This window comes from Varanus komodoensis, unplaced genomic scaffold, assembly GCF_004798865.1.
Source record: "Varanus komodoensis strain SLA01 unplaced genomic scaffold, ASM479886v1 scaffold41, whole genome shotgun sequence".
NCBI classification, from domain to species: Eukaryota; Metazoa; Chordata; class Lepidosauria; order Squamata; family Varanidae; genus Varanus; species Varanus komodoensis.
In genome coordinates this window covers 5,378,519-5,392,636 of record NW_025335954.1, presented here as the reverse complement: position 1 = coordinate 5,392,636, position 14,118 = coordinate 5,378,519, and the positions used below count along the sequence as shown (strand labels likewise).

Below are 14,118 nucleotides of genomic sequence, written 5' to 3'. Positions count from 1 at the left end.
GTAGGTGAATAACTTTGTTGTGGTAGAGGAAGAAATGCATTTTTATGTAAACATAAACATCCTTGATGTCTACTTTTATGCTTAGACCCTCAAACAATAAGAGTAGGATTTACTGAAGAATTTTTAAAGGGCTCTAGTTATGAGGGAATCTATAAACAAAAATGTCCTTGGGGAATAACCTGTGATGATTCTTTAACAAATGGGCCCTTCCCATGCACTGTAATACATGCTTGCTCACAGTGTCACATGTATACAGTGAGTCGCTGTCTTTCAGTGTACTGTACCCTCATGTGGAAATAAAGTGCTAAAATTATAAGGAGCAAATGAATGTAAGCCTTTGAAATGCACATTAAAAGCAAAGTGAAAAACAGGGAATTAGGGTCATACAACACAGATCTGGGTTGTGGACTTAACTAGGTATGTTAAGGCTGCAGTACTAAGCAAATCATTATGAAAAGCATTAAGGCCCTCTGAGCTTTATAGCTGTGTCCAGACAGAAGACCAAATCAGATGGCCAACCTTAGGCTTGCATACTCCTTTCCACTCTGGTGTGGCTATGAGGAAACTGGATGTTTCTGCTTTAAACTAACTGGCTTAATGCTCTTGTGTGCAAACCCTAAAGCAGGAGTAGATTATGTGGTATTCCTGGAGACCTATTTTCATGGCCACTAAGGTGCCCTGCCCTTCCTCTCGCTTGTTGGATTTAAATTAACAAACATTCTTCCAGGCAGCTGCAATTACTGTGAGATAGGTTTTGAAAAGTAGATTCAAATGTGTAGCGTATGTGCCACGACTCAGACCCTCTCCCTGCATTGTACTCAGTCTCTTGGGCAGGATATATGCCCTGCGATACACCTCCTATGGCAGCTCAGGACAATTTCTCAAACTGCCAAATGTGGCCACTGCCCTAGAAAGTTGTCTGCTCTAAACTGGTTAACTGGTTTGTTGAAATTAGCAAGCTTCAAAACCTATTGCTTAAAGCTTGTTTCTTTCAATTAATGCTATGTTTTCATGTCATCTGAACAGGGATAAACTATTTGAACCTAAAAGGGAAGCAAAGGATATTGAGCCCCTTACAGAGCTGTTCTGGAAAAGGATGTACGGGGATTGTGCATGTCTGAGGCTAGCTGGACTCCTAATGGGGCTCATATGCCCCACCTCTTGTGGTGTGGCCAAGAGGAGGAAGTTGGAAGGTTTTGACTCAAAAATTTGAACAAGTCCTGTGGGATTTGTTTCTGAATAAATATGCTAAGGCTCGAGTTCTCCAACTTAGTGCTCCCCAGATATATTGAACTGCAGCTATAACCAAGGTTAGCAGGCTGGGGTTTAGAGTAGCTGCATCCAATACAACTAAAGGGCACCAGGTTGGGAAAGACTCTGCTAAGGAAGAAAGATAAATAATCCTGAACCTAGAGCTATTTTCCTTCACATTTGTTTCATTCATACATCTAATCAGAGTATCGCTGGTATTAGATTTAAAAAAGTTTCAATAGTTGCCCACCTCCTAGTTCCTTCCAGTCACCACTGTCTTTTCTGAAGATCATCCAGTCAATTCACATATACATCTTGCTCTGTAATCCTACCTCTTTATTTTGTACAATTTCATTTACAACCAAAGTTTTCACGGGGTTTCAGAATAAAGATAATTTCATGTTGTAACCTGCAAGATAGCCACCTCAGTAACCGAGCGACTGAAAGCCTGCCAGTTTGAATGGACAGGATCTTTCTCAAGGTGTTCTTTCCAGAACAGGTTCTGCCATACTCAAATCCCACATGTATTCAAACAGTGAGCTTCCCTCTCTCCACTCTCAGCTGCACAGCTGGCTGGAGCACTGCACTCTGGGGCACAATTTTGGGTTACATTACAAAAATGGGTGAACTTTAAAGGCATATGAGGGATCCATTCTTGCTAGGCTTTCATTGCTGCTGCCTGTGAAGCTCCTGCTGCTGTTAGTTGCTGGATCTTCTGGCTCATCATCTCTATCACAGCTGCAAACAAGAAACAAACAGTTAAGAACTCATTCCAGCTGTGCACTGTGATCAGCAAAGCTGCAACCAGCTCCAGGTCTTTGCCTGCCCCATACCCTCACCTTGCTTCATTCCATGCTTCTCCTGCAGTGCTGGCTGGATTTTCTCTATCTGTTTTGTCAGGAAATCAATCTTCCTCTTGAAGAAATCTCTGGCATCATCCACTGACTGCAAGATCAAAGGCACTGTGACCCCTTCATACCACCAAGATGGCTTTGGAAATAAAGAATGCTGTGCTAGAACTGGTAAAGCAGCACACTCAATACTATTTAAAGCACCCCTCTCTGACCTCACTTCCTCTGGATGTTTTAGCCTACAACTGTCATCATCCTGACCATTGGCCATGCTAAGTGTGGCTAATGGGAAGTTGCAGGCCAAAACATCTGGAGGCATCCAAGTTTGAAAAAGCGGACCTAAACCTTTAACCACACTGGCATACCTCATATTCAGGATGCTTTTTCTCCCTGAGCACTTTATACCCAGAGTTGTTATACATTTATTCCCTAAGCATGTGTGAAACCCTTGTTAAGAAACTCTTGAATTTCTTTGAAATTGGTTAGACTTTTTGCCTGAAGAGGTATGCCTGACCACTGTTCTAGTTTGCTTAAGGCACATTTTTGAAACAATTCTCATCTTCTCTCAAAGCCCCCCCATATTTGATGCAAATAGGGCAAGTGGTACCAAAAAGTATGCATCAGCCAGAATGATGGCGAAGAACTTCATGGAAACAACACCTACTGAAGCATAGAACCTGTACTTTGACAGCCCAACCCACACTGCAACTCTTTCACAAATGCTTCAGGCATGGCTGGGTAACTGCTAGTGCTCAGAGACTGTTGGAGAATCGATCTCTGATGCAGACGAATGGGCTGTGATCCCCCATCCACACTAGTCGGTACAATCTACAGGAGTATGTAAAATGAAAGGGGCTGCTTGAACATAGTATTCTTTGCCCAGAAGCCCTTTCTTGTAATGTCAGATATTTTGACACTAGCTATGGTTGTGTGCCAGCAAGGCAAAGCAAGTACAATCTCAACCACCTCACAGTTTCTCCTACCTCGTACACCTGATACACGATGGGACCAGGAGGGCCTACTGATAACCTCTTGCCAAAGAGCACAACAAAAATTTGGACAAGATTTTAATTATAGCTCCCATTGCAAGTCCCTAGCACACCAAAGCATTTCAGGGCTTACAGCCATGCTTTCCACACTAAGCAGTTCTGAGTGCAACAGATGCAGGAGTTGCCATTTAATCCGAATCGAAGCTACCCTGACTTAAATTTCATGCAAAGCTACAGCACTTGTTTCTTACCTTTTCTACATAGTAACCTGTCCCTACATCTATCAATACTTGACCAACATCAGAAAGCTTCCCAGGAACGTACATCTGAATAAGATGTTAAGGAAATGCACAAGAGCCAGGGAGAAACCAAATGAGGAAAGAATCGCATTTCTGACACAGGGGAAGGGTATAGAAGCCAGGCACCATGTAAGAATTGAGCTCTGTTGAAGTATACATATTTAAGGAATTAATCCTGCGATAGTTGAGCAACTGTAATAATTCATGTAACTTTTGTAAACTGCTCTGGAATAATATTATAATAGTTTAAAGGGGAGCAATCCTATTCCCCTTAGACATTTTCTGAGGGGACACAGGATACTTGGGATCCCCCCTGGAAAGAGGAGCTAGTGACCCTTCCCTTGCAGCCAGAGCTGGAAGAACCACACCTGCTGGCCTATGAGGTTGGAAAACTATCTTCGGAGAGGGGGAAAATGGCATGCTGGTGGTTGGTGAGGGAAGAAGAGTAAGGAGAGTATAAAACCCCCATCCCTTTGGGGGAGGCAAAGATCTTCTCCTTTACTCTTCCAGCCCTGCGTTAGATTATCAGAAGCCTCCAAATATGAGCAATTTGAATATCAAGGGTACAAGCAACAGGATTGCCTGTTGACTCAATGCCTTAATAAATAATGAAATACCCAAGTGATTCTGTAAAATATTGTAACAAGATTTATGCTGGGCTGGTTTATATTACTGGTTCTTAGAGGCTACAAGACCTCTCAACTCAGCCAAGGCTTTGAGTAACCTACACATTGCTATATGTGCTGAGACAACCAAATATTTCTAGGTTGCATGGCTATGGAGAAAATTCGGAAAGTGCACAAGCTTAGAGAATAAGATCTTCACATCTTATATTTGTATGGGCAACATAATTCCATATTAATCAGAGGCCAACACTTGCCTATTCATTTATTACACTCTATCCTACTCATATTTGCTGAAGTATTCCAATTTTTATTTAAAAAAAGAATCAAAAGGGGAAAAGGGCACTAAAATATCCCAAACACTGCAATAAAAGTTTGTTATGGAAGTTACATTTACACTTTTGTGCAAAATTGATCTGGAGAACATCATTTGGTTGCAACATGGCAGAGGCACAGGAAGAAGACATGAACACACACAAATTATAAGTTAAAGATAGAGACAGGCATTTTTCCTTCTTTGCAAAAAGCCCCATAGACACACCCTTGGGACTTTTAATTAGGGACTAATCAAGCATCTAATTAAGTAGACATATTTAGGCAACATTTCCCCTCGTTTCCTGTGTCATCCGTGGAGACTTGACTCCATCCAAGCCTTGCAAGCTGCAGAACAATTACTTTGCCCTGCACATCTTAAAAACCTGTATTCCACCACCTTTTACAGCTTTTTGTAAACACAAAGTTGAAGCAATGCAGGGAGGAGGACTCCTGCAGTCTTCATAATGTAGCAATTCCTTGCATGTGCACACACACTTATTACTTATTTTACTTCTATACCGATCCTAGCCAAAGCTCTCTGTGTGGTTCTTAGGCAGACCTACACAATTCAAGGGCTTTTCCCTAACACTAGCTGAGGCAGAGGCTACTCCAAGCACAGCAAGATGGTGTTAAGGTATAATTTCCATCATTAGTGCCTAGGATCCCACGCCTCCATGCTCCACTGCCTCTCTACAATAGAGCAGATGGGTGAATCCTCAATGCTGGACTGTCATGTTGACTTCTCGTTAACTTTGATTAGTTCCTTCCTGCCCCCTGTCCAGTTCTTTGTGATCCTTCAGTTAAGGAGCTGAAGTTTAGCAATCACTTCTTGCAGAGACAGGGATAGGAGACTTGTGCCAGATGGACCCGTGTGCGTCAGAGAAGGGAAAAGATTCGGGAATGACAATAACCCATGCAAACATGATTTACTTCATGAAAGCAGCACAATATATTTTAGTTTGCTCAGACAAACACAGCTTGGAGTGTTATTTTAGCCTGAAGATGCAACAGATATCTTAGCTGAGGAGGCCACACCACCACAATATATAGCAACACAACTCTGAGATGTGGCATCACTGCACACAGGGCTAAACACTCTACAGTGCCATAAGTAAACATAAATAATTACAAAAGGTAGGGAGTGCTCATACAAAGAACAATTGAAAGTCCAACTGGGGAGAGGCAACCCTGGTGGCCCCAGTGTCTTGAAAAGGGGGGCCGGCTTGCCCTTCAACTGCACCTCAAAATTAGCTTGACATCATGTGTACGGGAAGCAAGACTGCATGCAGGAACCTCAGGTTTGCTCTTCAGCATCTTACGGTAGGGCTGGGAAGAAACCTTGCCTGAACACTGGAGAGCTGATGCCTGTCAGTTTAGATAAAACTGGACAATAGATGCAACACAGGTGTTATTCAGTATAAAGCAGCTTCTTAAGCACCGCTTCTGCCAACACACTAAGCATTGGCCCAAAGACACTTGGGACAAGAGGACAAAAATCAAGAACAACAGGGAAGAAGAGTCTCATAGGTCTGATGAAATCCAGCTACTTATTACAATATATATCTGCATTTGGGTGCTGCAGGTGAACCCAAATCATTACAGGATAGCAGAATAGTAGCTTAGCAAAGAAAACTTAAAAAGGGGTGTTGTTGGCACAGAAAGGATACAGAGCTGGAGAGTGGAACCAGAAGTTCTTTACCTGAGAAGGAAACAAACAAACAAACAAACAAACCCAAAACAGGTATTTTACATTACAGAGAATGTATACAGTTCAATTCAGCTTATTTTACTAGGTAATTTAAAAGTGAAAATAGTTTGAGTCATGGAGACGGCTGACAAACTCCTCCACCTGTCTTTCATGCATGGCTATAAGACTGTGCAATAAAGTATGTCCCGCTGCTGTTTCATGCAGTGTAGAGCAGGGTAAATGTCTGGTCAAAAGTTGCCAGATAGGCCAGTGGAAGAATTCAGATGTCTTGACCTTTAAACCATCTTCTGCTAGTTGCAGGTTCCTTAACCCAGAAGTTACAATGACTCCAAACTGGATGACAAGACTCATACAGCTCAATGATTTCAGTGGGCCAATAAAAATCATAAACAGGCCTACAGCCTCCCAAAGTATGAGAAATGTGGCATACCTACCCTCATTGTACAGAAAAAAATCAATTTTCTTGAAAGAATGAAAAAGGACACTCTTCCAGATAGGAAGAGAAGCTGAGCACAAACTCCATGTTTATCCTATGTCCTGAAATTAAGGATGCTTAGGGCTACAATCCCACATCTATTTACCATGATGTATGCCAGATTTGGTTCAGTGGAAGCAACTGAGTAGACATATGCAGGGCTGCACTTCAGATCAACCCTTCTGCATGTCCAGGATCCAATTATACTCATACAAGCTGCACCATCATTCCACTAGTCCACTGAACACCTTATCAAAAGAAAGCCTATTGTTGGAGGGCTACAAAAAGCAGCTGGGTGAGGGCTGCAAGAAGGAATAGTGCAAGGCGTTCACAAAGAAGGAAGTAAGAGGAGCAATTATGGATTCATGGCTCAGGATAAAATTGGATGCCCCACTCCTTGTCTATCACTTGTATCAAATGTTATCTAATGTGTCTCATCCATTTCAATGGGTCTACTCTGAATAGTACTTACACAATCCTACATTTTTACTGGGATGTACACTTAATAATGATTAGTTTGGATAGGGTGCACTGCCTTCAAATTTTAGAATTCTAGTATTTTGAATTTTTCACAGTATTGCTTGCATATAGGTCATGTTTTGTTTTGTTTTTCAGCTGCTCAGCAAGATTATTAGGATTAAAATATATCCATGTGGCCTAAACATGATTATCCATTGCCACTACTTTTTAGTGTTCTTTTTACTGGTAAATGATTTCACTATTGCAACCTGCTTTGGGTGACATTTTGCAATGGAAAAAAAAGATATACATTGAAAAAATAAACAGTCACTTGCCTTCATTGCTTTTATTCAATACAGCCAGACAATCCTTTGCTTCCACATATTTTGTCTGCACCATCTTGAGTTGTGAGATCGATGAAGAAAGGAATTCTACTTCCTACAGAAGGGTATATAAAATCAAAAGCTCAGCCACGAAGGACCTGTTGCCTTGGCTTACAGATTGCAACTGGATCAGGCATTCTGAAAGAAGTGTTCTGTAGCTCTGCCACCAGGGGCCACTAGGCAACAAATAGCTACAGTAAAGGCTTGGGACAATTCATTGAAGGGATTGGTACCCTCCTAGATGTTTTAGTTTACAACTCCCACTGACCCCAGCCAGTGGATCATAGGCATTGCACTTCAAAAGATCTGGAGGACACCAAGCTGTCTACCCCTGCTTTAGTGGGACACCATCTGCTTTCATAGAAAAAAGTCTTGCCAGCTCTGTAATAGCTCTCACAGTGTAGTATTCATTATTTATGATATCCATGCATGTGTGCGTGCAATATGTTTGTTTAAAGAATTGCTTTTCATTGATGTTAAACAGATAAACAATTTTTACATTTCACATAGTTATAACACTCCACTGCTTAATATTGTCAATTTGTGACTTCCATGCCCAGCACTGTTCATCATACATTTGCCTGCATACTTGGGTGTATTTACACTAGATATTTAATTGAAGTGAAAGTCTTCATTATTTGATCATTATTAGGAATCACATTCTTGCACTTTGTTCTTGCATAACATGTCTGTAGTTAAGGTCCACTGATGAGTCCTGCCTAGGCCACCATTTCTAGGACCTCCTTGTTTAACATTCACTTGGAAGAGGCTACGTGGATAGAAAGTTGAACGTTATAATGTGGGCCACTGAGGTATAACTGTGGTAACTGAGCGCAATTTCCCGCTGCTGACCCTCTTCTGGCATGCTAGCCTGTTCTGACACAAGACTGGGAACAGTCCATGGGCATATCCATTTTCATTCCTGTTCCTCTCATTGGATGTAGGAAGTAATATCCAAATGGAAGATTCCGTATTTATTCCATGACTGACTGAACATAAGATCTCGCTTATCCTGAAAGCAGAACACCTGAGGAACAAACTTCTTGTAATTCAATGAACATCAGAAACCAGGGGGAATGAATGAAGAAAGATGGCTTGTTTCTTAGTTGTGTGGTAACTTTCTCACACACTTCCCCAGAAGTAGCCCATCCCCACAATGAGTAAAGAACTATATGGGTCGAAGTCTAACCCAGCAGTTAACAGAGCAAGTCACATATGCTCTTAAATCAACTGAATATGTTCCATGTCTTACAGCTTCTTACGCGTTTGATCAAAATAGCAAGACTATAGATCAGGACCTCTGGGCATGCCAGCCAAGTCATCTTACATGAAACAGTACAATATTTAGTATACTTTGTTAATCTGTTAAAAACTGGGGAACTGGGGATTTGGAATTATAGGTCTTTTTTCTGTCTAAACATGCATAGAATTGGATTCAATGACATTCAGTATCTTCAGCGAAATTCTCAGCATTTGAGCTTGAACTGCCATGCTAAGAACTAGGACTGCAGCATGGTCTATCAAACAACCAGCCCAGTGATGGTTTCCATCATCCAAATACCTTAGCACAGACTCTTCTGCTTTCCCCCTGCATGTACTAAACACTGAGCTATAGAAAACAACAACAACATTTTTTTTCCAAACACCTACAATATCTACATGCCATAAAAAGATAAAACATAGTTCCTGTCTCCAGGGTCACAGTTTACTTTTTTCACATGAATACTGGTTTTAAAAGAGGTGTTCTTATGTACATCCTAAGCAAGTATGCAAACAAATGTTTGTGGACTACCATCATCTTCCCAAAGGGACACCCTAACCCCTTGGGTTCACATTTTATTTCAGCTACAAAATCAGCAATAGTGCAAGTCTTAAGTTTATTCAGAAGTAACTGCTCCGAAGTTTACTCACAGGTAGATGAATACAGGATGCAACCTAAATGAGCCTGTGCTGGACAGGGATTAAGGAGATCTACATACTAGTCCCACTCAGCCACGAAGCTCATTGGGTGACTGGGCCAGCTGCTCATTCTCAGCCTAACCTTCCTCAAAGAATTGTTGAAAATGAAATGGAGTGGAGGATGCCTATGCAAGATGCCTTAAGTTCTCCGCAGGAGGATAGAAGGTGGGATATTAATGTAGCGTGATAGTAACAGTCCAGAACACATCACAGGCCAACTTTTTTGAGCTGTTTCAAAGACTGATAAGATAATGTATGTGAAGCTTTGGAAATTCTAGAAAGTGCTACATAAAAGCATTATTTATTTGGTGAGTTCGCATGCATGTAGCCCAAGTTGAGGGGAAAGGGGGGGAATGAGAAATCCTTGTCACCCGAAGCCACCTGATTCTCCGACCACATCACAACCCAGCCAGGAAAGAATAAGTGGGAAGCTTAAAAAAGAAAGCCCATGTGTGCTTTGTGTGCACGATGCTGCTGAAGAGTTGTACTGTGCAAGGCATGTCCAAGGCAAAGAGCTGAATCTTTACAAGACTTGCATAAGAACCACACGAGAGCATGAGAAAAACCATGCTGACTCAGCCTAACAGCCTACACTCTAGTCACACAGTGACCACCCAATGTGTAAAATTAATTAATTAATTAATTAATTAATTATGTATGCCTGTATGCTGCCCCTTATGCCTTGGCATCTCAGGATGGCTCATAATACATAAAATTGAAATACAACAAAATCACATGGATCAGTAACATAATTCAATAAAAGTTTACATAAAAGACAAAATCAAAATATTATGTTTATTATGTTTCTGCAACAACCATTAGCCCAACCCATTTAGAACTAGGTAACTTAATACCAAAACTCTGAATTTGGCTCAAAAGAGGATGGGCAGCCAGTGCAGATCATAATGCACTGACATAATACGATCATATTGGTCAGTCCCCATTAATAAACTCCCTGCCTTCTTTTAGACCAGCTGAAGTTTCAAAGGCAGCCCCATGTATAATGCATTGCAGGAATCTGAATGGCAGCCTACCAAAGCATGGAGAACTGTCACTAAGCTAGCCCCTACAGGTAGATTCATATTTATTTATTTATTTAAAACATTTCTATGCCGCCCCCATCGCAACAAAGCCTCTGGGCGGCTCACAAAGGATACATAAATACATAAATAATAACAATATAACAATTAAAAAATGAGATATACCTCATAGCTGGTATATCTGCCTAAGCTGATAAACAGTGTTCTCTGCCAATTAGATCATTTAGGGACAGTGGTGCATTCCAGAGTGTAACTCCTCCAGGAGAAGCTGAATAATATTTATCCCCACACTAACAGCACCTCCACCTTATCTGGATTGAATCTGTTTATTGGCCCTCATCTTAGTCTAATATGCACTCAGGCACTAATTCAGAACTTCTGGATTTGATGAAAAGAGAGTGGAGCTATTCCTCACCCTCAACAGGGTGAGGAGGCCAGGGCACAGAACTCTTCTCCCTTCTGTAATCAGGAAAAGTAAATCCATCGTCCTCACCAGGAGAATAAAGAAACTTAGTAAAATCCAAAATCCCCTAGGTTTTTTCAGGTGAATAAACTGCTTATACCCATTAAACTAATTATGACAGTAGAATGCCAGCAGGGGTGTGGTATCATCCACTGTATTGCACTATCTGCCAACTGGACAGAAGTCATGGGTATGTACTTGGTGTAATGAGCTCCTGGCTCTCAGGGAACATATTTGTTCCTTTGAAGCCAAGTGTGTTGACCTGGAAAAGAAAAGAGAGGTAGACAGGCTGGATGGCAAGACCTTCAAGGCAGGGTCCTAACTACTGGGTGACAGGTCCTCTGCAGTTATGGAGAAGGGGGTCTCAGGAAAGGAGAGCATCATTCTAAGGAAGAGGAAAATGATCCCTTAAAGAGACCCATTTCTTGGAAGCTGTGCATGTATCCACTGGCACTGAGGATCTCTCTCTGGGTAGAAAGAGATTGGGTCATTAGGAACACAGAAAGCTGGGCTTGTGATGGGCGTGTGGAGTGCATGGTCACTTGCTTAACTGATGTGAAGGTTAACATATATTGTCTAGATAGCCTCATAGATGGTGCAGTGCGGGATTCAGAGGTCATGGTCCGTGTTGGTACCAATAGCATGGGGAAATGTAGTCATGAGGTCCTGGAAGTCAAATGTACATTGCTAAGTAGAAGGCTGAAATCCAGGGCCTCCAAGGTGGCTTTCTCCAAAATGCTACCAGTTCCACACACAGGGCCAGCTAGACAGATGCAGCTGAGGTGTCTCAATGCATGGATAAGACAGAGGTATAGAGAGGAGGGTTTCACATTTGTTAGGCACTGGGGGACACTTTGGAACTAGCTAGGCCTGTACAGGATGGGTTCCTCCTGAATCAGCATAGAACCAGAAAGGCTGTCGTGTAGCCCTCCACCAAAAAAAAAAAAAAAAAAAATTGGTGGCAAAGCAGCCTTTAAACAGATCCCTGGAGGAAAGTGGACAGGAGCTGGGAAGCATGCAGTTGAGGTCAAGTCAACCCTAGTAGATGAAAGGGAGGAAGTTTCAGATTGCCCAAGTGTAGGAGGGGAGGAAGTAGGCAACAAGTTACAGCAAGGCAAGATAACCAGTTGGAGAGGACTAAGTGCCAGGGCAATAGTTGTATATGGCTAAAAGGGGACACTGTGCTTAGGTGTTTCTGTGCAAATGCTAGAACCTTAGGACTAAAATGGGAGAGGTGGAGTATCTGGTAGTAAAGGAAAAGCTAGATATAGTGGAGGTTACAGAAACCTGATGAAACAAAGATGGCCAATGTGATATGGTCATCTCTGGGTATAAACTTTGTAAGAAAGACAGGGAAGGGCATGCTGAAGGAGGTGTTGCCCTCTATGTTAAAGGGGGCATAGAGTCCAGCAGATTTGATAATCTAAAGCATGGGTGCTCAAACTATGACCCGCGGGATGGATCCGGCCCGCCATGCCCATTCATCCAGCCCGCACCACCGCCCCCCCACCCGCACGCATGCTTGTCGCGGGCGGGAGCTGGTGGCTTGCTCACTCGGAGATCGTTTTGGACTCGCTGGGAGATCTCCGAGTGAGCCGCCACCTTACGCGCCCAACGCCACCTCGCACGCACCCAATGCCACCTCGCACGCACCCAACGACACTTCACCGGCATGTGCGCCCAGGCCCCCCCTCCTCACCAGCCCACGCATGTTGCTGCCGCCTTTCAACTTGCCCCCTACTGAAAAAGTTTGAGGACTCCTGATCTAAAGTGTGAAGATTCTTCCACAGAAGCACTCTGGGTGAAAATTCCTGGTTCCAAAACTAACTTTGTCATGAGCATGCTGTCATCCCCCAGACCAGAATGCTCAGGGTGATCTTAGATGGAAAATGAAATCAAGGAGGCCTCCAACAAAGGCAATACTGTAAGACTGCTTGATGATGATGATGTTTCCATATAGCCTGAAGTGCCTGATCCTGCCTAACTTTAGAAGCTAAGCCGGGTCAGGCCTGGTTGAAATCTGGATGGGTGACTTAAAAAGTCGTGAACTGTCCAGTGAGTTGTGGCAACAGGAGGTATAGAAATGTAATGTAATAATAATGGGACACTTCAACTACCCACATATTGACTGGATAAATGCAGATTCCAGTTCTGACAGAGAAGATAAATTTCTTGATGTCTTAAATGACCGTGCCCTAGAGCAGTTGGTTGTAGAACCAACTAGAGGGGAGGCAATTGTGGATTTAGTCCTAGGTGGGGCTGCCCAGAACACAATACAGGATGTAAATGTTGTTGAGTCCCCTGAAGCTACCCGGCCTCCCCTCAACATTACCATATTGGGTTTCCCTCAGCCCGTCATTTCTCCGCTTCTCCCTGAGATTTTACCCCTTCCACAGGAGATCCCAAAAAGGCTGCAGTCCTACCCACAGTAACTCAAGAGAAAGTCCTAGTAAGTCCAACGGAACTTATCTTCGCGCAGCCATGCACACCCTAAGCCTCCAGACACTAGCACAGCTTAGGCGGGGCTGGCCAAGCGCCTCCTGCCTTGTGGGTGGCTGGAGCCGGGCAGTCCATTCACGGGAGCAGCCATGCTCTCGCGGGGAGTGCGGGCCATTACTTTCCAGCTCTGATCACCTCCGCATGCCCGCGGTCTCTCTCACCTGGTCTAGCTGGTTCTTCAGCACCTCCAGCTGCGGCAGGGAGAGCTCCGAAATGTTCACCTGCTGCGCCATCTTGGCGAAGAGGGAGAAGCGCTGCTACTCTGCACGCCACCCTGGGCGGCCACGGCGGGAGGATCCCCTCTAGCCAATCGAGTCTATGATCAGTGCGCCTCTATTGTGACCCATTTCCCTCCAGTAGCCCCGCCCCATCCTACAGAGAGAGGGAGTCCGCATACCTTTCACTTCCGGTCGACGATCGGATTCTCTTATAGAGATGAGAATGTAACGAGTATCGGTCTCGGTATTTAAAATAGAGGTTTCCAGAGCGATCTTTGTACAGTCGGAAGGGTTACAAAACCGGTAGTAATTTCACACCACTATACGCGGGAGAAAAGGGCTGGATGTGTTGCATTGCTGCCTGTTGCACAAACTTTAATAGCAACTTATCAGTGATTCCCCCTCGCCCCGTCCCGTTTTCACTATGTATATTTTGTTTCTACTGTTTTGGTGCAGAACACATAGTGATTTCAAAACTCTGCATCAAAAGGGAGCTTGTAAGGCTGCCTTGTGCTTTTAAAACCTAAAGGCGCAAGCCTATGCAAGTTTAGCAGAAGAAAGGCCTATAACTCTCACCATGCTCCAG

General features: G+C 43.2%; 1 protein-coding gene across 2 annotated transcripts; it reads right to left on the bottom strand.

Annotated features, from left to right (window-relative positions):
• Positions 1–1,566: 1,566 nt before the first annotated feature.
• PFDN5 (prefoldin subunit 5) lies at positions 1,567–13,616 on the bottom strand. 2 transcript variants are annotated; one of them, XM_044443071.1, is made up of 6 exons: positions 13,476–13,616; positions 7,306–7,408; positions 5,996–6,027; positions 3,343–3,417; positions 2,091–2,241; positions 1,567–1,989 (listed from the first exon to the last, which is right to left on the bottom strand). In XM_044443071.1, the coding sequence occupies exons 1-6, from the start codon at positions 13,545–13,547 to the stop codon at positions 1,910–1,912; spliced, it is 513 nt and encodes a 170-aa protein (XP_044299006.1). In that variant the 5' UTR covers positions 13,548–13,616; the 3' UTR covers positions 1,567–1,909. The 2 variants fall into 2 exon arrangements, with proteins under 2 accessions (XP_044299006.1, XP_044299007.1); XM_044443072.1 differs by having other exon boundaries at positions 2,091–2,196.
• Between the last annotated feature and the right edge of the window lie 502 nt (positions 13,617–14,118).